The 22380-nt window shown below is 40.0% G+C and overlaps 5 protein-coding genes across 5 annotated transcripts; 1 reads left to right on the top strand and 4 right to left on the bottom strand.

Annotated features, from left to right (window-relative positions):
- Positions 1-9003: 9003 nt before the first annotated feature.
- Positions 9004-9924, bottom strand: PFICI_13678 (uncharacterized protein; the record flags this gene model as incomplete). Its single annotated transcript, XM_007842259.1, has 1 exon — positions 9004-9924. The coding sequence occupies one exon, from the start codon at positions 9922-9924 to the stop codon at positions 9004-9006; it is 921 nt and encodes a 306-aa protein (XP_007840450.1).
- A 667-nt stretch (positions 9925-10591) lies between these two features.
- On the bottom strand, positions 10592-11803 carry PFICI_13677 (uncharacterized protein; the record flags this gene model as incomplete). The annotated part of the gene is made up of 1 exon (XM_007842258.1): positions 10592-11803. The coding sequence occupies one exon, from the start codon at positions 11801-11803 to the stop codon at positions 10592-10594; it is 1212 nt and encodes a 403-aa protein (XP_007840449.1).
- Positions 11804-14067: 2264 nt separating this feature from the next.
- Positions 14068-16123, bottom strand: PFICI_13676 (uncharacterized protein; the record flags this gene model as incomplete). Its single annotated transcript, XM_007842257.1, has 3 exons — positions 14068-15200; positions 15260-15937; positions 16063-16123. 3 exons carry the CDS (start codon positions 16121-16123, stop codon positions 14068-14070), a joined length of 1872 nt encoding a protein of 623 aa, XP_007840448.1.
- A 1446-nt stretch (positions 16124-17569) lies between these two features.
- On the bottom strand, positions 17570-18485 carry PFICI_13675 (uncharacterized protein; the record flags this gene model as incomplete). The annotated part of the gene is made up of 2 exons (XM_007842256.1): positions 17570-18096; positions 18173-18485. 2 exons carry the CDS (start codon positions 18483-18485, stop codon positions 17570-17572), a joined length of 840 nt encoding a protein of 279 aa, XP_007840447.1.
- Positions 18486-18890: 405 nt separating this feature from the next.
- On the top strand, positions 18891-22265 carry PFICI_13674 (uncharacterized protein; the record flags this gene model as incomplete). Its single annotated transcript, XM_007842255.1, has 2 exons — positions 18891-19935; positions 19999-22265. The coding sequence occupies 2 exons, from the start codon at positions 18891-18893 to the stop codon at positions 22263-22265; spliced, it is 3312 nt and encodes a 1103-aa protein (XP_007840446.1).
- Positions 22266-22380: the final 115 nt, after the last annotated feature.

Raw genomic sequence — 22380 nt, 5'->3', positions numbered from 1 at the left:
CTTTAGGAATTCGTTATAAAAATAATAGTTTATTTAATAAATTTTATTGCTACGGCATCCGGTCTATTTACCCTTTACCAGGAATTTTACGATTATTTTTGGCTAAAACGGAATAATAAGCCTAATTTATCCTAAATCTATATATTAGGAATACCGGTTTTAGTTTATAAACCGAAAAAAATCCGTAAAAACTCCGATAAATTCGGAGTTATTACCGAAAACGGGAAAATAATTAGATATAACGGTAATAAAATTTATTACGTATATTTTTCCGATCGACCGTATAAATTATAAATTATACGGACCTTTTATATTCGATTATTACCTAAAAATCGAAAAAAAGGAGAAATTACCGGATTCGGAATTACCGGATCAGGAAATAACACCGGATAAAAGTTCCACCGACGGTAAATTTATCCAATTATAAATTCCGGAAACGGTAAATCTATAAAATCTACTAAATTTAATTCCCGGAAACGATCGAATTTTTCGATTTATTACGAATAAATTTATAATTAACGATCGACCGAATTTACCCGGGAACGAATTTAATATAGATAATAAATTTAGTATAAATTCCGAATTTATAAATATTAATAATACCTTTTCGATTATTTTAAATAAATCGAATATTAAAGTAATTTTTCTAAAACTTACGGATTCCGAACGAAATAAATTCGTTAAATACGACGAATTATTCGCCGATATCTCGTATTATTTAATTATTAAAAATTCAGGCTATACGGAACCGAAAACCATAAAACAGGCGCTAAAAAGCCCTAAAAAAAAATAAAACCAGGCTATATACGCTAAATTACGGCAATTAATTTAAAAAAAGACTTTTTAAGCTATCGATCGAAATAAAATCTAAAAAGCCGGTAAAATCCTATTATCCGTAAAATAGGTATTTAAAAAAAAACCGATAAAAATAGAAATATCGATAAATATAAGGCTAAATTAGTTTTACGTAAATTCGAATAACGATATAAAATCGATTATTTCGAAACGTTCGCTACAAAAATAAAATCCACTATTTAAAGGCTTTTATTAGCCTTAGCAGCCTATTACGATTAGGAAATCGAATAAATTAATATAATCGGTGCCTTTTTAAACGGGGAATTATACAAAAATATATATATTACCTTTATAAACGGATTATCCGAATTTTTTTCCGAAAACCCGGAATTAAATAATTTCGATTAAAAAAACGACGACTCCTAGGTAATTTAGCTTAAAAAGGCCTTATACGGTTTTAAATAAAATCTACGCTAATAGCAAATTACGCTAAAAAATAGCCTAAAAAAGCTTAGATTTAATCCATTTATTTTAAACGAATTAGCTTATTATAATAAAAAATTTAATATTTTTATTATAACTTATATAAATAATTTCCTAATTTTTAGCCCTAATTTACGTAAAATTAACTAATTAAAATAGGATATTTCGAAAAAATTCGAAATAAAGGATTTAAAACCAATCTCTTATTTTCTCGGTATATAAATTAAAAAAAATCGAAAAAATAAAACAATTCGTATAAACCAGGCAATTTACCTTAAAAAGTTACTAGAAATCAACGGATTTTCCGATATAAAACCGGCTAATATACCATTTAGCCCTAGATTCCCAAAATCGTTGCATACGGCAAAAGAAAGCAACGAAAAACCGGCTTTAAAGGAATTTATCCACTTATATCAGCATTTATTAAGTGGATTAATATATGCTATAATCCAAACCAGGCCCGACCTAGCTTACCCTATAGCATATTTAGCCAAATATATGCAAAACCCATCGAAAACCACGATAAAAGGGGTAAAAGGGGTATTTAATTATTTAAAATCCCATTATTATTTTAGAATTACCTTTAACGGGAAAATAAAACCCGGATTAATAAGTTATTCCGATACCGATTTTGCTAATAATTACGAAACCCGTAAATCAATATCCGGTTATTTATTTACTTTAAATAACGGGCCGATAAATTAAAAATCGAAACGGCAATTTACGATTTCTTTATTAACCACCGAAGCTAAATTTAACGGGCTAAAACAGGCTACCCGTAAAGCAATATAGTTAAAAAATCTTTTTACGGAAATCGGAATTAATATAAACACCGTATTAATTAAAAAAAATAATACGGGGGCTATAAATTTAGTATATAATCCGGAATATTACTAACGTATTAAATATACGGTTATACGGTATTTTTACGTATAGCAAAAAGTTAAAAATAAAAATATTTAAATCGAATATATTTTAACTAACGATATACCAGCAAACGGCCTTATAAAGCCATTTCCTAAAGATAAATTTTAGAAATTTATCAAATTATTAAATTTAACCGATACTATTTAATAAGGGGAGTGTTATACGGATATTAATATAATATCGTATAATGCATAAAATTAGCTTTATAATATATATTATATCGTTATAACAGCTATAAAACCTATTAAAATATCGTTAAATAACGATATATAGGAAATCAGTAAAACTTACCTTATACTAACCTATAATTAATATAGCACTATTTATAGCTATTATTTATAGTGCTATATAATTAATAAATTATTATAATTAATTATTATAGCCATTATGGCTACTAGAACCCACTAGAATCTAATGGAATATTCCACTAGATCCAGCCCCACTAAATATAGCCAGTGCACCTGGCTATAATGGCCTTAGGTTATAGGGTAACCTATATTATAAAAATCTATAGATTTCGATAGTTTCTTCGATTATAAATCAACTTTATTACTAATTAACTTAATTATAAATCTAATTTATTAGTAATATATTTTAAAATATTTTTATTAGTTGATTTTATAAGTATAAAAGGTAGTTATTCCTCCGTAGTTAGTTATTTTTTCCTTAAGCTTCAATAAATCAGTTATATAGCCTTATAACTACTCTCTACGGCCTGATTCTACGAATCATATAAACGCTTCCCTGTGCCTAAGTTTATGATCCACCAATTATACCTTAGAACAGTTATTAATAAAGACGTTTTTTTTAAATTAATAGATCTAATTAGGATTTTTATTTTAGAAATATTAGTATAAATTTTAATATTGGCTTCGTTTTAATATTCGGAAGCGTTTATAAATTAATTTTTTTAAAATTTTTATTTATTATTTTTAGAGATTTTATATTTTTTATTATATTTTAGTAAGCTTTTTTTGTCCTATTTTATCCGTTCGAGTGCATTTTACGGTAAAAATTTTAAAGCTTATTTTTTATGCTTATTAATAAAATATTTTTATAATTTTAGTTAGCTAATCCGGTTATAATTTAAGGTTTAAGCGTTATTTTTAAAAATAATAATCCTATATGCATTCCTAGCTTAAAAGCTTTAGCAGCTTTTAAAAAAATATTTAGGTAAATATTCGATTTTTGATTATTAAAATAACCAATTTTTTCGTTATTTTCGAGCTATTTAACGATTTATATTAAGCTATTAAAAACCGTATTTTTAGCTTTTTTACCCTTTAAATCGTATAAAATTTATTAATTATTATATATATTTTATAAATTTAATTTAGCGAATAAATCGTTTTTAATATAGCTCGGCTCGCTAATTTTAATTTTTTAAATAATATTATCGCGCTTATATTATTAAATAATAAGCTTTTTTTTCCGGATGCTTTTTTTATAAAACCGTATTTTATTAAATTTAATATTATATATTATAATTATATTTTTTATACTTAAAACTTAAACTCGAAAAAATTTATTTATATAATAGCCTATTAAATAGCCTAGGTAAGCTTTATATTCGGTTTTTTATCGGGTAAATTTTAGGTTTTATTTCCGATTTTTAATTAAAAAATAATACGCGTACCTATATATATATATTAAGCTTTAATTAAGCCGTAAATTATCGGTTAAAGCTTTAGTTAATTTTGGTATATATTATTAAAAATATCCCCGAAATTAAAAATTTAAGGTTTCGTTTAGGGATTTAAAGCTATTTAATTAAAATAGGCTTATATTATATAAATATATAGCGGCTTTAAAAGCCTTTCCCTATAAAAGCTTAAAAAAATTAGCCGATTAAAATATTTTTACGGTTTTTTATTCGATTTTTTTATTAGCTTTTTTAATATTTTTATAAAATTTATAAATATAAGAAACGCTAATTTTTAGCTCGATACCTTCCCGTTATACCTAGCGCTCGAAATCTCCTTTTCCTTAATATAATATTAAAAAGCTTTTTCCGTCGAAAAATAATATAAAAACGTTTAGTTTATATTATTTTTTTATTATCGCGACGAAATTTTAAATTATAAAAATAATTTTTAGGGCTTTTTTTAATCGTAACAAATATTTAAAATATTTTTTAAATTATTTTTTTTAAAAATAAACGTTTTAAAAAACCTATTTAAAGCTTTTAGGTAATAAATTATATTAATTAAAATTCGATAAAAAAGTTTTATAAACTGGTATTTTCGAGCTTTTTTAAAGATTATTTAGCTTACGGAAATTCGAGCATATATTTTATAATCGAATTATTATATTTTTTAAATTTTAATATTTTTTGCTCGGTATATTAAATTTCGGAATATATTTGCTTTTAAATATCCGAAGCGTAAATATTAAAGCTTTTTATTATTAATTTTAAGCTTAATATAATTTTTTAACCGTTATAGTTTTCGATAGCTAATACGTTTAAAAGCTATTAAATAATAAAAGCTTACGTTTATTTCGGAAAAGATTTTAAAAAGGCAAATAATAAATTCGATATATTAAAAAAATATTAGGTTATATTTTTTTATAAATTTAGCAATTATTTAATTTTATTTTAAATTACTAATTTTAAAAATAATATTAAAATTATATTTTTAAACGCTTTTTTTTTTAATTTAATTTCCGATACGATATTATAATAAAAATTAAGGATATAGGCTACGTTAATTAAGGTTAATATTATAATTTAATTATTAAAACCTTTAAGCACGTTTTTAATAATTTTAGTTCCGTATCCCTTAATAAATAAAGCTAAGGTTTTAACTTCGATTATAGATCCAGTTTTATTAGGCCTAAAGGAGCCTAAAACGAATAATTTAGGGTCGTTAGCGACGTAAACTAATTTATAATTATTTAAAAGGGTATTTTCGTATAAAAAGTGTTTAAATTAAATAATAAAATATACCGCTAATTAGTTATTTAAACCGACGATATAGGGATTTATAATTATAGCATTAAAATTGCCGGTAAGCTAAGGATTAGAGGTTTTAAACGGATTTTATTAATTTATAACTCTAAATTTTTAGTTTTTAATTTAGTTTTTTTTTAGGTTACCTTTTAAAATTTTATATTTATTATATTTAATTTAAGCTCGAATTTTTTTTAAAGCTTTATTATTTAATATTTTAATAATGCGTTTAATAAAACCCGTAAACGTATATTTTAGGATAAAATATTGCTTTAAAGGCTATCGGTAAATAATTTTTTTAAAAGCTCGATATAGGCACGTAATATTTTTATCGGGGTTTCCGGAGCTTTTTAAATTAAAAGCTTTAAAGCTAAAGCTATCGGCGTTAAAAGCGGCGAAAACCTATTACCGAAATCGGCTAATTTTATTTTTTAGGTGCAGATTTTTCTAAAGCATATTTTTTAAATTTAAAAGCGTAAAATTTGTAAAATATAATTATTTATTAATTTTTTTTTAATCGATATTCCTTATTTTAAAAGGATTTTATTATTAACGGCGTTTAAAAAATTATTTATAGCGAAAAAACCAATTACTATTTCCAATTTATAACAGCGCGCTAATTTAAATTTTTTATATTATTTTCGGTGCTAAATAATAAGGTTTTAAGCTTAATTAGCTTTAATAAATACGTTCCTATATTTTTTAAAAACCTATTTTAAAAAATTCTTTTCGGTTAAAACTATTAAATTTTAAAATATACGGCAAAAATTCCGAATAATATAGTTATTTTAATTTAAAGCTTTTATAAATATAATTATTTAAAGCTTAATATTTATAAAATTTTATATTTATTTTTTAAATTTATTAGTATACCGTTAAATAACAAATTTTTTTTTAAAATTAAACGCTTAAATTTTAGATTTTTAAAAAAATTTTTCGAAAAGCTTTTTTTTAGCGAAAAAGCTCGGAAAAAATAAATTTATTTTTTTTAGTATTTAGATTTTTTTTATTTTAGTCGGAAATCTACTAAATTAAATCGTTTTTAAATTAGTATTAAAGCTTAAATTTATAAATTTTTATTAAAAAGAGCTATTTAGCCTATAGCTATAATTTCGTCGATTTAAAATTAATATAATCCTAAATAATATTTTATTCCGAAAAAAACCGATATTATAAAAACTAAGCTACCTAGTTTTTTTGGTAAATAAGCTTAATTTTGACCGTATGGCTTTAGGTATCGAAGCTCGCGTAAAATAATATTTTTTATAAAAAAACGGGGTTTTTAATGCTTTAATTTTAAAAATCGAGTTTAAAATATTAGTTAAAATCTTAAAAATTAAATTTTAAAAATTAAATTCCGTTAGCATCTTATTAAATAATATAAATATACGGAAAATTTAATAATAGCTTAGCTACGTATATACCGGGTTTATAATTATAATAATTAAAAGAATTTATAATTTAGGGTTTCGATATTACCTAATAAAAGCGGTATATAGGTATAAATAAATAATTAAAAGTAATCTGATTTTATATAAATAAAATAAAGGGTAGGTCGTATTTATATACCTATCCAGGAGCTTTTATGGAGCTTAACTAATCTAATTTAAAGATCCCCTTAAGAACTATAAGTGTATGGAGTGAATATCCCGTCACAAATATTAATATCGCTAAAATTAAAAAAAATTTTAATAAAAAATTAACAAAAAATTTAAATTATTTTATTATAAACGAATATCGCGGGTTTTTTTATAATAATTTTTAATTTTTTTTGCCTAAAAATCGGTATTATTATTTTATTTCTTAGGCGACGCTAATTAAATACTTAATATTTATTTTTTAAACGTCGAATAAAAACGCTTAATTATATATTTTTAATATTCGAAAGCATATTAATATAAATAAGGTTTATAATTATATATTTTATATAAATAGCCTATTTATATTAGCTTTTTATATAAATTTATAATTATAATATTATAAAATTAATTTTAATTTATTTCCCGGGCCTAATTCGCGGCTTAGGTAATTATCGGTAATAATTAATTTAAATTAATTTAATTTTATATTTTATTTTATATATTAATAAGCTAATTAAGCTTTTTATTAATAATAAATAAAAATATACCTAAATATATAATAATATATTTTAGGTATAATATTAATTAAATAAAAAAAGCTTTTTTAAAAACGCGTAATTTAGCTAGCTAAGCCTAATTATACGTTAAAAAAAGGTTTATTTTAATTAATATTTAGGTAATAATCGCGGCAAGCGCTAATTTTGCCCGTTAACGCTATAATAATAATAATAATAATTAAATATTAAGCTATTTATTTAATAAATAATATTATTTATTTATTATTATTTTTATAGCTATTTTCGCATTTTATTAGATTTTATATAATTTATAAAATACGATTGCGTTATATTTAAAAAATTTTATTTTATACGCTTAATTCTATTTTACGGCGGGCACCGATTATTATAATTAATTAATACGCCTTAGCCCGCTATAATCGGGGGGAGGGCAGCGCTATAAAATAAAAATAAATCGTTTAAATAAATAATTACGCTTAATTATTAATTTATTATATTTAATAAATATTATAATTATACGGATAAATAGATTTAAAATTATATTTATTCGTATTAATTCTAAATACCTTTTTTAACGCTATATAATAATACTAAATACCCGTTTTTATCGCGCTTAAAAAGACCGTTCCTCCCGACGCCTTTAAAATACCCTTTAAAATTAGGGGGTCCTTCTAATTGCCCTCTAAAATGCCTTTACGGCCCTTATCGGCCCTTATCGGCCCTCCTCCGGGAAAGGGAAACCCTCCTAAGACAGCCCTTTTAGGGGCCAAAATTACCAAAAATGGCAATTTGCCCTTACTGATAGTTGAGCTGTAGCACGCGCGGGAGCGAGGCGGGGTTCTCGGCCAGGGCCAGGTCTATTGTTGGAATCTCGCTAAACGATGACTTTTCAGAATTCATTATGAATTACTTTGAAAAGGGTGAGTATTATATATAGTGGATGACTATAGGTATATGCCTGTTCAGTATCTACAAATAGTAGATGATCCGATTATATGTGGCCGCAAGCAGATAACGGAATGGTGGGGTGGGGACAGATCACGCAAGTAAGGAATCGTGACGCCGGCTTGAAAGTATGATAACCTTATTGGGTACAGAGTGCTATTATGATTGGCGCTCATGTTCAGACATACGGGGAGTGTCAATTCCATCATTTGGATATATATTGATTCTTAAAGTGGAATCACAAGGAATTGAAGTCATCTACCTATATTGTGACCAGCTGTTCATCACTGTCTCCCTAGACTTCATTTTTGCCTTATTATGATCAGTCTTTTGCTGTATCCTGTGCAATGTTAAAGTTTGAATGAATACCATCTATGAAGAAAGGTAGTTAAGCGGGCCGATATTCCAACGAATTGTTCTTTTGATATAATTGTTCATTGGCCAACAATCGCATTGGACTCCCAGAAAAGGGTCGAATATCTTTCACTAAACCATTTCATTTCATTATGCAATAGCATCATCCATGGTTAGAAGTCTCATGCGATTTCTTGACATACTTTTGCTACTACTTGTACTTTGATAAATCAGCCTTTACCTACTCGGCGAAACTTAGTATACTTGATGGCTGGAATAATTACCCGAGATCATCATATACATCAAAAAGACAAAGTTTTCGTAAACTCTTTCAATGAGAATATTTAGCAAAAGCCGATTTCAATTGAACCTCATCTTCCAATACTTGTACCACAATCATCTAAGAATGACTAGTTAATGACATCGAGCGAGCTCTACCGTGGCCTTCACGTCATGTCTGCTTCCTTTGATGCTTTCTATCCTTTTTGGCGTTCTTCTTGACATGGCGCCTGAGGCGCGGACCGTCAATGATGACTTTTATTCCTCGAACCTGGATAATCTCGTTGGGCGAAGGATTATGCCGCAAATTGGCCAGATGCGCGTGTGGGATCTTGCCAAGTTCCTTGCACGAAGTAACCTCTTGACACTCTTCCTGCCACGATGCCGTCCAGACAAAGTCATCATGCCACTCGGGCGGGATGACCGTTTCGCCCTTTTGCGTGCCCCACGACTGCAGCGTCTTGAGGCCGGTGTGCTCCAGGGCGCGGAACACGGGCCCGTGTCCGCTCAGGCCTTCAGCGTTGAGGCGGTACCACTCACAGCCGTCACTTTGGCATAGATAGAGGCCCAAGTACGTGTGAAGGAGCTCGTGGTAGAGCACCCCCAGCATGTCGACGAGCGAGAGCTTGGCACGACCCACGGGGACACGGGTGCGACGTGCGATTTGCACGAATCGCTCCATGTCATTTGCCTCATCACTGAAAGCCCGGCCTAAACAGAGATGCTCGCGATGCTCTGGGAGCAACTGAACATGGACACGGATTCCTGAGCTATTGAAAAGGGATCCAAAGAAGAAGAATTCATCGAGCTGGTGGGCAAACTTTGTCAACATCTTGGGAAGATCCTGTTTATGAAGCTGTTGCCGTGTCATTTTGCTGTATTTACCAAATAGCTCCTGATATCTTGTTTTCGCCTTGATCTGGGCTTGAGCAAGCTCATTAGTCGGGACCTCCCAAAAGCTCCCTACCGTACAGTTGAGCAAGGGGCGAGCCTTGTAGCCTTGGAATACCAAGGCGGGCCGGCGCTGATCGCCACCTCGAACGTATCCAGGCGGCCGATAATGCTTTTTGGTGCAAATATGTGATTGAGACATTGTATTTGTGATCCACTGGAGAGATGGTGTTGATACTCAAGGAATTCGGTCTTGGATACTTGATGTTATTGTACATGACATTGTGAGAAGAGTTTCAATGTCACTATTTATGGCAAGTTCTCTGACGCTTCCTTTGACCGACACTGAGACGACCTGAGACTTTCATGGCCACGGTGAATCATATAGAATGCTCTTGTTTGCTAGCCAATGGATAACGAAACTGAATTGTGCGTGTTCCGTACGCTGTGGCCTCTGTCCATTGTGTCTATAGTTGACCAGTGATTGCAAGAACCATCGAGTAGATATGTGTTTGATACTCGAAGGTACCGAAATGAAAGCGAACAGTTCCTCTTCGTTTCAAGATGAACACTTTGGCAAGCAGATGTGATAATGACAGGTTCATATTAAGAAATGCACATGTGGTGGTTCTTTTTTATACCCAAGATCTATTATGCAAAATATTCCGATTTCCCTTGCAAAACTGAGATAGTCGCCGCCAGCTATGCAATCCAATAACCATCATCACATATATATAAAGAACACCTAGCTAAGAGACGCCATCGCCATGCTGAATACTGAAGAACGACGGAACGCAATGGCCAAAAATACAAAAATTTCTAATTTATCGTAGAGAGTCACTCCTAAAGAGGAGGAATCCAAGATCAACTTACATTGGATCAAATCCATCGCTGTAGCTTCTTTGATCCAATAAACGTAGACCAGGCGATAGATACGATGCCTGTTGTGGGTTGATGTCTTCAGAGCACTGCATTCCACAGTTGCGGAAAATGTCCTCGTGGCTGTGTGATTGAAGAAAGTCGTCGAGATCTGCTTCCATATTGCTCAGGAAAAGAGTATCTGGACCAGCCCATTCGTCAATCAGACTGGCAATCCGGCGAAATCCCACAGTGTGGCCTCCAAAGCGCTTCGCCTTGAAGCCACAACGAATGAATAGATAACTGTGGATCAACTCATGTATAAAGGTTGAGATGAGCAGCCTCCTATTGTAACGCTTGTCCTTGCGATAGCTCTGCGAGAGGACGATCAAAGTCTCGTAGCCACCATCTTGTGCCGTTCGCAGGGCCGTGGTGCCAATGATCTGGGTATGGTATTGCTTGTTGGACACATCAGACCAATCCCACCTGACGCGGTTCCTCAGGCATCCAAAGAAGAAGATTTCGTTTGTCGCACGGAAAATATTGTTCAGTGCAGCATCGTCGATTTCAAACTCCTTGCCGGGCGATGATCTTGGAGAGATGAGGCTTTTGAGAATGCGCTCGGCCTTGGAGTCACGTCCCGGCTTGTGGTAGTGCGCAAAGTGCCGTTCCACCCGGTGACCGGCCTGCTGATCCTTCTTCATGTCGGAATAGTTCGACTGGGTATTGCTGTCCTCATCCTCTGGAGCAATCGACAAGCCGGAAGATGTCCTCTCCAACAAAGGGGGTCGCAAATCGGGTCTCACAAAACGATGTGGCTGCACCTCGCTCTCCAGGAACCTGTCAGAGGTGGCCGGTGACGGCACCCTGGATGCGGAACCCGATGTGTCGTAATCGTAGCATGGCACCGGACTTGGACTTGGCTGGCCGGCTTCTCGTCCAGCTTCTCTGAGAATGAAGAAGGCAGGCTCACGTGGGGCATGGACCTGGGCCTGGTTATGGGCCTCGGGAGCGGCGTTGCAAAATCGTGGTCTCTTGTATTGAGGAGCAGCGTATCCATTATCGTTGGCAACCTCGAAAAAGACATACGGATGAGGCCTCTTTCCTCCCTCGGGATACAGCCTCGGTTTGTTATTGCTGAACCGGGTGTCTAGAAAGGATGAAGAGGCACTGTATGAGCGGGACAGCGGCATCCCGCCACTGTTCCAGTCACTCCTTTCCATTATTCATTCAGTGCGACTTTGAGAAACTAAAAAAACATGCATGTGTGCTGAAATGACAAAGTTTTGCGATTCAAAAGTTTGAATGCGGGGAGAAAAGGATGGAGGATGGGTGAATCGAAGCGAAGCGAAGAATAAGAAACCAAGACAACCATCAACGGATCACGACCATGCGCATGACGAATCCCCAAAGCGTTGCAAGCCAGAGAAGGAGACAAAGAAATGATGCGGTCTGTAGTTTCGGAGGGCCATCCGAGTGACTTTTTGAGGGTGGACTGGCACGCGGGGGTTACCCTGGGAAGCAGCAGCAGCAAGCAGCAGCAGAAAAGTCGATGCGGTACGTCGATGGGAAAGTTGTTGTCCCCAATCAATGTGGCGCCCCCAGTCTTCCAGATGGAAAGTCAGAGGGTCAAATCGGACGCGGAAGCCGGCCTGGGGTTAGCCTCACTTCGAGGGTCAAGGTCGATCACCACTAACGACAGTGTCTTGATGGGCCCTGGGAAGCGGGTGGATATTCTTTTCTGGCTTTGAGAAAGATTTTTTTTACTTACTTCTCACTCCCCTTGTTGCTGCCAATCTTTTTTGCGCAGTTGACGGGCTGACGGGTGGTTGGGAGGCCGAGGATTGATTGGCAAAGCATCCATCAGTGGGCATCGTTCCAGCAGTCGGGGGCCATGTGTGCTTGAGCTGCGGGCGATGCCGCGAATGAGACGCTGTCCACCGTGGACGATCTACCTTACCCACTACTACCTGCATTGCTAACCTTGTGGTAAAAACAGCGTCAACTAACCAGAGGCAAAGACGGCTGTGGGGACTGATGCTGCTGCTCCCTGAGTAGTCCTGTCTACCCGAGAGATTTCTCGGTTTCGATGAGGGCAAAAGAGGGGGCCTTTGCCTCTAGATACCCAAGGTATGTTGAAATGATGGACAGAAAAATATTTGCCTACCAGGAAGCGGTGAATGGCAGGAGAAGGAAGATCCTATCCACAAATGTCTCTGATCTCAGGATTCAGTCGCGGCTCAGCTATCACCAGTCTGGTATGGCACGAGTCCACAACCCTTCTGGCTCGGAGCGCACGCCGCATGGAAATGGCAACTTCCTTGATTCCCGGCAAATGTTTAGCGTCATCTTCATGGATTCTGATCGTCGGACTTGTTCTTCGCCAGTTGCCACAAAGACAAGCTTCAGAAGCGGAATACTACAATGTGCGTTGTGCTTGTTGTGTGCGTTGGACAACGCATAATAAAAGATAAAAGGGTTTGGCGCTGTAAGAAAACACGTGCGTGTCCATCGTCTCGTCGCACATTGGGGGAAAATGTGTAAATAAACCTGGGTTATGTAGGTAGGCATGTAAGAAGTACACATAGGTAGGTAGCTGTTCTGCAATGCAGGGGCGGAGGCAGTACAGTAGACTAGGATGGTCACAGGCTGTCTGCTTTGTTTCTTGCTTTGCCCAGCAGCGGGGGCTGTCAAGTGGAAGAAGACATGGACTGCCTGTTTGTTTGATGATCAGTTTCCAGACGAGCAGATATAAAAGAGAAAAAAGAAATAGAAAAATGCACATTCAAAGCCCCTTCGCCCGACGAATATGGGACGAGACGCGGGGGGGATGTGACACGGAAATCTGGGAGTGAATTGTGAACATGGAAACCCGCAGCTCCGTTCAAGTCTCTATGGTACTGACACAGGGGGGCCCACAGGGCGATCAGCAGTGGGAAACTCCCTACAGTGGGCAAGGGCAAGGTGCGTCACGGCTTGCTAGTTCCGGCGTTGGTGGTGGGCCCCGTCACCTGCCGAATGCTTGCCATGTATGAAGACCTGTAAAGTAGATAAGTACCTCGGGATGGGTATACCTTCACGCTGCATGAGTAGTGTTATTGGCTGCCTCTTCTAATATCTATGGCTATTTGATTAGAAAGCGTCTCGACTATCATTTTGCGTGCCTGTCTGCTGTATTGGTTTTGTGAGTCCATAACAATCAATATATAGAGTACGTGGCGTATAAAATACATTAGGTCACGGTGATTGGCCGTTATACCTCCCCGAAACTTTGGGATACACATGCATTTGTAAATAAAACAAGATGTGACGTGATCCATTGATTCATAGCAAGGATTATCCATCTATTCCAAAGTCCGTGTTTGAACGCTGAATATGCTATATTGTACTTATACCTAGAAAACGCTGCTGTCCTGTAAATGTGGCTCTCCCAGTTGTTCTAGCATGTATATCGTCCACCTCTATAATCAATGATTGGGTATCATATTTAATGTCTGACGCCACTTCCCAGGAATCGAGCATATCTAACGTCATTCGCATGTCGTTCCATGACCTGCCTCATCTCCTCATTGTACAGATCCGCCTTCTGCTGAACAGCAATCTCCTCGGGTGTTCTCGTGTCAACCTTGAAATCATCCGCCGTAAAGCCAGGCTGCGACGAGAAACCGACAATGCCTAGCTTCTCTCCAGTCCAGAAAAGAATGTCCTCGTTATTGACATCATCGTCTGCACCAGCCTTGACAGTCCGTGTCGACATGAGCTTACGAGCAATCTCGTCCGAACCTGGCATTGAAGCGAATAGCGATCCTTGGGCTACCTTCTCACCGTGACCAATCTTATGTCGACGGACTTCTGTAAACCCGTCTCGCTCGACCCACTTGACGAGCCCGTCACCGTCCGAGTAGGCGATTCGCGTCCCGTGATTAATGACCGAGAGAAGCTTCGCCGCGGACGCCGTCTGCCGGTTCTTCATAGCCGAGTTTTGTACCATGCCGTAATCGCTGCCTGGCTGTTCGGACTGCTGCGAGAGGCCATAGAGTTCAAGTGAGCCCCTCGTGTTGTACTCTCCACCCGCAATCAATGTACGGCCTCCAACCACGCCTTTGGCCTTGTTGACTTGGTCTATTGAAAGCTCGCCGCGCCGCCGCAGATCGCTCTCCAGACAGGAAAATGGATAAGGAAGAGATGCAAGACTGCACAGTCTCGACCCCGAGTGGATAGATCCCTTGATGACTGGAAACATGCGACGGTCGTAGTGCAGGATACTAGCGAATCGACCGGCCACCATAATGTCGTCCGAAATCAGATCCTTGTGTCCCGAGCTCTCCATGTGAAGAATGCTCTGAGGTCCAGCCTGGGTAAGAGGCGCATATAGAGGAAGCGGACTCGGATCAAGAACGCGAGAAAAGTCCAGCGGCTCCAAACCATTGTACAGGTCCACGCGCTCGTTCTGGTCCTGCCGGGCCTTGTTAAGAATTCGCCAATCGTGCAGATGGATGCCATTAAATGTTCCGACTGTGAGAGGTACTGTGGGCTGCGCCTCGGACATGGTCGTAATAGTCCACTCGTAAGGCTGGTTGCTCACGATCTGCAAAGTCTGCAAGTCGACCTCTGTAAGACCTTGAATATTGTCAGCCTCAGCTCTACCATCTGAACACCCATTGGAATCTAGCACTCACTACTCTGGACAGCAAAGAAGGCCTTGCTTCGGCTGCTGTCAACGCTGACACACTCTGTAATCCCAATGCTCGGCATTTTCGACCGTGACGACACTGTGAGGCTGTCCATGCGAAGCAAGCCTTCCCTGCTTTTGGAAAAGATTGATCCCTTCTTTTTGCATGTGCCCTTTACGTCCCACAAGCATACTGAGCCGTCATCGAGTGGCGCGACTGCAAAAAGCGACTGCGCATCGTTGGAAGGACGGTAGAGAGCGGCGCCCTTGACTTCAATCGCGTCATTCAGGTCGCCATCTCTGACTTGCGCCTGCTCGAACCAACTGACAACGACTGGCGCATTGCGCTGTATGTATTCATTGTACCAATTGACCTTCTCGTCAGGAAAAGTCGGATCCCAGTTGGCGAGGACTCGTGTCCGCTCGTTCTCAACGGCCTTTTTCGAGGCCGCTGGCGTGGCTTCCCCCGGCTCTGCATTCGGGCCTGGTGACGAGGACCTCGGCGCAGTGCTGACTAGGTTTTCGTCGTCGAGGTCCGAGAATCGGAGCTGGCGGCGACGTTGCACGCCCTCTAAAAAGGAGGACTCGTCGAGACATCGCAGACGCCAGAAAAAATTATCTCGACAAATGCGCAGCAGTCGCTTAGAGCAGCGTTGCAGTGCAGTCAGGTCTCTTGGCTCGAGGTCTTTGTGACTTGTTAGTCCGAGACCAGCAAAGCACTGGGTGGTCTAGGTAGGTAGGGAGATGCGTCGGGGGTTCGGGAGAAGTTGAGGGACCTCGAGAGGAGGGGTTCGCGAATCGGCGACTTACACGACAGGACTTCTAGAAGTATCTCATTAGGGAGCTCCTCGAGACATGATTTGGGAGCCATGGCCAGGAAGAAATTCCCGGGAAAAAATAATCACAAAACAATGTTGACCATGAGAGAACCCCAGAGGCCTCCCATGAAGCCAGGAGTGCGATTAACGTGCCTCTCTGTTGACTGGCTCGATTCACTTGAATTGTGACTGCCCGCCTACCAACATTGGTACTTACTACCTTAACACAGACCAAGACCAAGCAAGATCAAGACCTCGACCTGTGCGACGGAAGCAGCCTTCTTCGGGTTGTACAAGAAAGCTGAATCGTCGCGGCCAGCCCACGCGGGGGAGATTCACATCAAGTCCCGAATCAAGCCGCTTCCATTTCCAGTTCGGTCAGGGGAGTGAGACATGGAAAAAGATGGAAGGCAAAACACTGCCTTTTATTACATTAGGACAGCAAGAGGATTGCAGCTTACATGAATTAGGCTGTCCCGTCCCGACTCAGCATGCGTGCCGATAGTCGATCACCCCCACAGCAAGTGTCTTAGTGGTGTTTAAGGTAAAGTAGGCCGCTACAAACGGGCGCTGATACGTCAATTCAGCGATATAACGGCTAGCTCTCTGCGCCGGCAGTTTTACAGCAAGTAAGATATGGGAACTGATCCTTGGCATCAGGGCCATATTCCTACATTCGGAAGATATGGCACGAGTGCATTATACTGCGGAACTTTGGACAGCCATGGACACAGTTCTATTCCCTTCTTTCTTGCACTTCAGCTGCCGTGATTAGTGTCCTTACCAATGCACAGAAAACAGAAAAACCCCGAAGGTACATGGAGAGTCCCGGCATCATGTACATGTATTTAAATAATGAGAGCCCCACCTTAGCTGACAATGCATACTCGGCCCATGTCTCTTCCACGGCTCATGTCGTTGCGTCAATCGCGATTCATACTTCCGTCATCACCGACCACAATGGCGGGAAAAGACATCACAACCAACCCTCGCAGAAATTAAAATCATAGGCGACATGACCAGGAACAGGAAGGTCGAGGCCATACTTTTGCTGATTGACAAGCGTTCATGCGCCTGCATCAGCTTGCAAAGTAAATCCAGCCTCGCCATCGTACCTGGCCACCGGCTGACAAAGCTAAAAGACGGCGGAGGCAGTGTTGGCAAAAGAGTTACACCGGGACTTCGCCCTGATGTCGCATCATTGATCGTAAGTCAAAGAATGTTGATGCCCACCCAAGAGCTATACATCTTGAGGCTACAACTTAGGAGCGAACCCATTGAAGAGAATGGGCCACAAGTGGATGCAATTCAAGTCGCCTACCCATATAAAAGAGGTGTCTATTTCTTCTTCGTGAGAGTCTTTAGTTGAGCATGACCATTCACACATGACTCTATGAGCACTCTGGGATCATTACAAGCGATCGCAAGTATCCGAGGAGAGCCGTCTTGGACGACAGATAAAATATGGCAAGTAAAATTGAAATCATCCTTAACGATTCTCAGCTATTTGCCATGAATGCCGAAATGACAGCCGCATACCCAGCACACATTGCCATCATCTCAAAACTCGAGACCTTTAGAGCCGTGGCCACCAAGACAGAAAAAGCGACTATACTGAATCCGATAATAAACAGCTGCGCCATGCTTGAGCTTTCGGACATGACGCCAAGGGGGACAATCAGAAAGGTACTCGTCAGTAAAGTCAATATCAAGCGGCTCATGATGTTCGCCGAATACACCAAGTCCTCATACGACCAACGATGAGCCCGGCCTGCACCAAATGATGCCGATTTCCTATTCTTTTCCCTAGACGAGATTCTCCAGTAGTGTAAATTTCGCAGTCCTCTATGAATCCAGTCTTGCAGAGGGTCGGTGCGAGCTCGAGACATGAGGTCCACTCTGAGGAGTCTTGTTTTGTACATTTCAGACAAAGTCAGGTCGGTCCGCGTGCTGCATTGCTTTTCGTCATCGAGCAGAGAGAAGACCTCCATGTCCATGATTTTGTTCAAGGCAATGAGAGCATTATCTGTCAACAGATTGATTATGAGCATCATGTACATACTGCAAGATCATCGGACAGCAAGAAGACAGAAAACACGAACCATACTGCTCGCATAAAGTGCGGAGCCTTAGGACCAAGTCCTCCGTGATGGTATCTTCAACCCGAGGCACTTTTGCATCTTTCTTGCTATCTTTCAAACCAAGCCTATCGGCGAGGGGATGATCGATGCCAAGACCAAGGCCGGCCTGGTAGAGCTTATGGTCGATTTCGGCAATCTCCTCCTCCAGGAACCGGAGGTTGAGGAGATGCGACGTCTTGAACCGGCGAAATCCATAAAGTGTAAGATCACTGTCATCCGTGGCAGCTTGCCAAAGTTTTGGAAAGTTCTCGGTATATCGCTTGGATTGGGACATGGTGAGTTGGAGATACAAAAGTGAAGACGGCTGAGAGCGCTCTCAGAATGAGGCCTAGGGGTAGGGGATTTGGAGATGGAGAGGACTTTGAACTCTTCCGCACGCTTTCATTTCTCATAGCTCTTGTCCTTATATTTACCACTTGCAGTGCGCCTATGCACATCGCCTACAAGTCTAATGGATTCTGCCTGACACCCGATGGGCAGATAAGGCAAGTCCGATGGCACCCCTGCACCGCATACTCAGCCCCAGATGACGGCGCTTAGATGAATTGGGCAGCGTCAAATGGAATAAGTAAGACAGCCCAGCCTTGCGTTGTCTGCCCGAGTCGTCCTTCTTCTTCCCCTCATTCTCAGCAGCCTAGGACTTTTCCTTTCCCTACCATGTCTTTGGATTGCCTTCGAGATGGCGGAATCCGATCTCAAGCCGTTGAGGCGCCACGATTACCATGTGGCCTGGATATGCCCTGGAGACGATGTCGCGCTCGATCCGGCTCGCCTGCTGTTCGATGAGGAACACCCAAGGCCCGAGTTTGACGCCGACTACGATGACAACACGTACTACTTTGGCACGATGGGTGGTCATAACGTCGTTCTTGCTACCACATCTCCTGGCATGAGGGGCAACGTCAACGCCAGTCGCCTTACGAGCCCCATGTTCAAGACTTTCCCAAATATCAAAATGACGATGGTTGTGGGGATAGGCGGTGGTGTTCCCAGCGAAAGCCCTGCCGATGACGCACTCAAAGACATTCATCTGGGAGACGTCATTGTGGGATGGCCAGGCGATGGGAAGCCGGCAGTCGTATACTATGAATCAGGAAGATCCCTTGTTGACGGCTTTGAGCAGCTGGGTCAGGTAGACAAGCCAGACTGGGTTCTCTTGCAGGCGCTTGCTAAGATCAAGTCCGATCACCGATTCGACACCATAAAACCAACTCCTCGACCTAGAACAGGCTTCAGGGCCAACTTGAACAATCTGCAGCAATACGACCCTCAATACGCATACCCAGGCTACCAGCACGACAAGTTGTTTCGATCCGGCTACAATCACCAGGGACAGAAGGAGGACTGTGCAGACTGCGCGAGTGGCGAGTTGATCGATCGCAAACCACGGGAGGAAAGGCATCAAGGCCAACTAGTTTTCCATCAAGGGAGAATTGGCACTGGCAACTCCGTGATCTTGGATGGGCAGTTGAGAGACCAGATCAGTCGGGAAAACGGCGGCCTTCAGTGCATTGAAATGTCTGCAGCAGGCGTCGACGCCAGCAGGAACTGCCTTGTCATCCGGGGTATCTCCGATTATTGCGACTCACACAAGGGAAGCGCCTGGAAACATTACGCTGCGGCTAGTGCGGCTGTATTTGGCCGAGAACTCCTCAGTGCAGTCCAGCCCAAGAAAGTGACAGGCATGGAAGTGGGTGGTACGAAAGTGAGCGACATGAAAATTGGTTAGTCACAGCTCTACCGTCACAATGTTAAGTTATTCAATATACATGCTCATATCTTGAAAGATCATTTCATGGTTCCCCTTGGCCGGAATGATGGCTTTGTCGAGAGACAGGATATCGTACCGAACCTTCTCGAGAGAGTCCTCCCCAGTTCAAACAGGGACGACTGCCAAAGGAACGCTATAGAAGGCCTCGGTGGTATCGGCAAGACACAGATAGCACTGGAGCTCGCGTATCGCGCACGTACAGAGACCTCTGTCTTTTGGATACCGGCGATGAGTCAAGCTAGTTTCGACAATGCAGTACGCGGAATAGGAAGACTCCTCAACGTGCCCGGGATGGAGGACGATCAAGCGAATCATAAGGATCTGGTCAAGGCCGCTCTCGAAAAGACTACCGATGATTGGATTCTGATCATTGATAACGCTGATGATATGAACTTATGTTTCGATAAAGATGACGGTCTTCGGCTGAGTCAATGGCTTCCCTTCAACCGGAACGGGTCTATCCTGTTCACGACTAGGGACCACGAGGTACCCTCCCGACTCGACATTTCTTCAAACTGTGTCGTGAAGTTGGCAGAGATGAGCAAGGACGAAGCGATCGATCTTTTGAAGACACGCCTGGATGAAACTCAGTTACGCGATGTCCAAAGCACAAATACTTTGATAGACCGTCTTGCCTATCTGCCTTTAGCAATCAAGCAAGCATCCGCATACATGGCACAAACAGGAGATTCAACGAGCACATATCTCCGATACCACCGCGAGTCGAATCAAGAACAAATTGAGCTACTCAGTCGCGATTTTGAGGATCAAGGCCGTTATCCAGGAACCAAGAATGCAATCACTACGACTTGGCTCATCTCATTTGAACATGTCTCACGGAAACATCCTTTGGCAATCCAGTATTTGGAGTTCATTTGCTTCCTTGCACAAAAGGATATACCGAAATCCCTGTTGCCACCAGCAAGCACTGAGAGGGAACAGAACGAGGCTGTTGCCACACTTCAAGGATACGCATTCATCACCAGGCGGGACCATGGGAATTCTTTTGATATCCACCGCCTCGTACAATTAGCCATGCGCAATCACTTGCAAGGAGAACGCCTGAGGGAAACAACTACCATTACGATCCAACATCTGTCAAAAGTATACCCATTTCCCAAGCATGAAAATCGAAGCCTGTGGATGCAGTATATGCCGCACGTTATGGCCGCTGCAGAGGTCTGCAGAGAAGCAGGGGACAAGCACGCTACAATCACATTTCTACACTGTGTTGCAGAAACTTACAGAAGAACCAGCAAATACAAGCAAGCTGAACACCTATTTCAGCAGGAGCTCGAGCTTGCGGAAGAGATGTACAGCCAAAGACACCCCGAAACACTGGCCTGTATGTATTGCCTTGCCATTTCAATTTCCCGCCAAGGGAGATATGGCGAAGCAGAGGAGATGCACCGGCAGAGAATAAAAATTGAAGAAGAAGTGCTAGGTAAACAGCACCGCGCTACGCTTGCCAGTAGGCTTGAGTTCGCCCAGTCAATATACAGGCAAGGGAGATATGGCGAGGCAGAGCAATTGTATCGAAATATGTTGAAAGTTTATCAAGAGGTGCTGGGTAAACAGCACTCACATACACTTACCTGCATGCAAGAACTCACGAAAACAATTCATGCCCAAGGACGATATAGCGAAGCAGAGCAGATGCATCGAAATACATTGAAAATTCATCAAGAGGTATCGGGTCAACAGCACCGACATACACTTACCTGCATGCAAGAACTGGCGAGATCAATTCATCATCAAGGGCGATATAGCGAAGCAGAGCAGATGCATCGAGAGATATTAGAAGTTCGTCAAGAGGTGTCGGGTCAACAGCACCCACATACACTTACCTGCATGCAAGAACTGGCGAGATCAATTCATGACCAAGGGCGATATAGCGAAGCAGAGCAGATGCATCGAGAAATATCAGAAGTTCGTCAAAAGGTGTTGGGTCAACAGCACCCCGATACGCTTAACACCATGCATTGGTTGGCTGTCGCATTAGACAGACAAGAGAAATGGGGCGAAGCAGAGCAGACATATCGACAGGCACTCGCGCTTATGGAGAAGGCACTGGGCCCGGAGCACGACAGAACGATAGGATGCAAGAAAAACCTCCAGAAGTGCTTGGAATCGTCAGGGAAGAGCAGCACTACAGACTGCCGCGAAACACAGAAAGATTTCCCAGAACACGAGGATACTAGAGAAACTGAGCAGCAGGGGCAGAGACAAGGAAGAAAACGGGTTCACAAGCGACGCGCGAAAAGGGTGAAGACAGGCAATTAATTGGGATGCGCTACCAAATTCATTTGCAACGCCTACAATGGAATGCAATGGCTCATTAATTTTCTGAATGTGCAAAACCTGATGACCATTCAGGAGCGTCATGGCCCGATTTTAT

The sequence above is a fragment of the Pestalotiopsis fici genome (genome assembly GCF_000516985.1).
Source record: "Pestalotiopsis fici W106-1 unplaced genomic scaffold PFICI_Scf_11, whole genome shotgun sequence".
Taxonomy (NCBI): domain Eukaryota; kingdom Fungi; phylum Ascomycota; class Sordariomycetes; order Amphisphaeriales; family Sporocadaceae; genus Pestalotiopsis; species Pestalotiopsis fici.
This window is presented reverse-complemented; position numbering and strand designations above follow the sequence as displayed.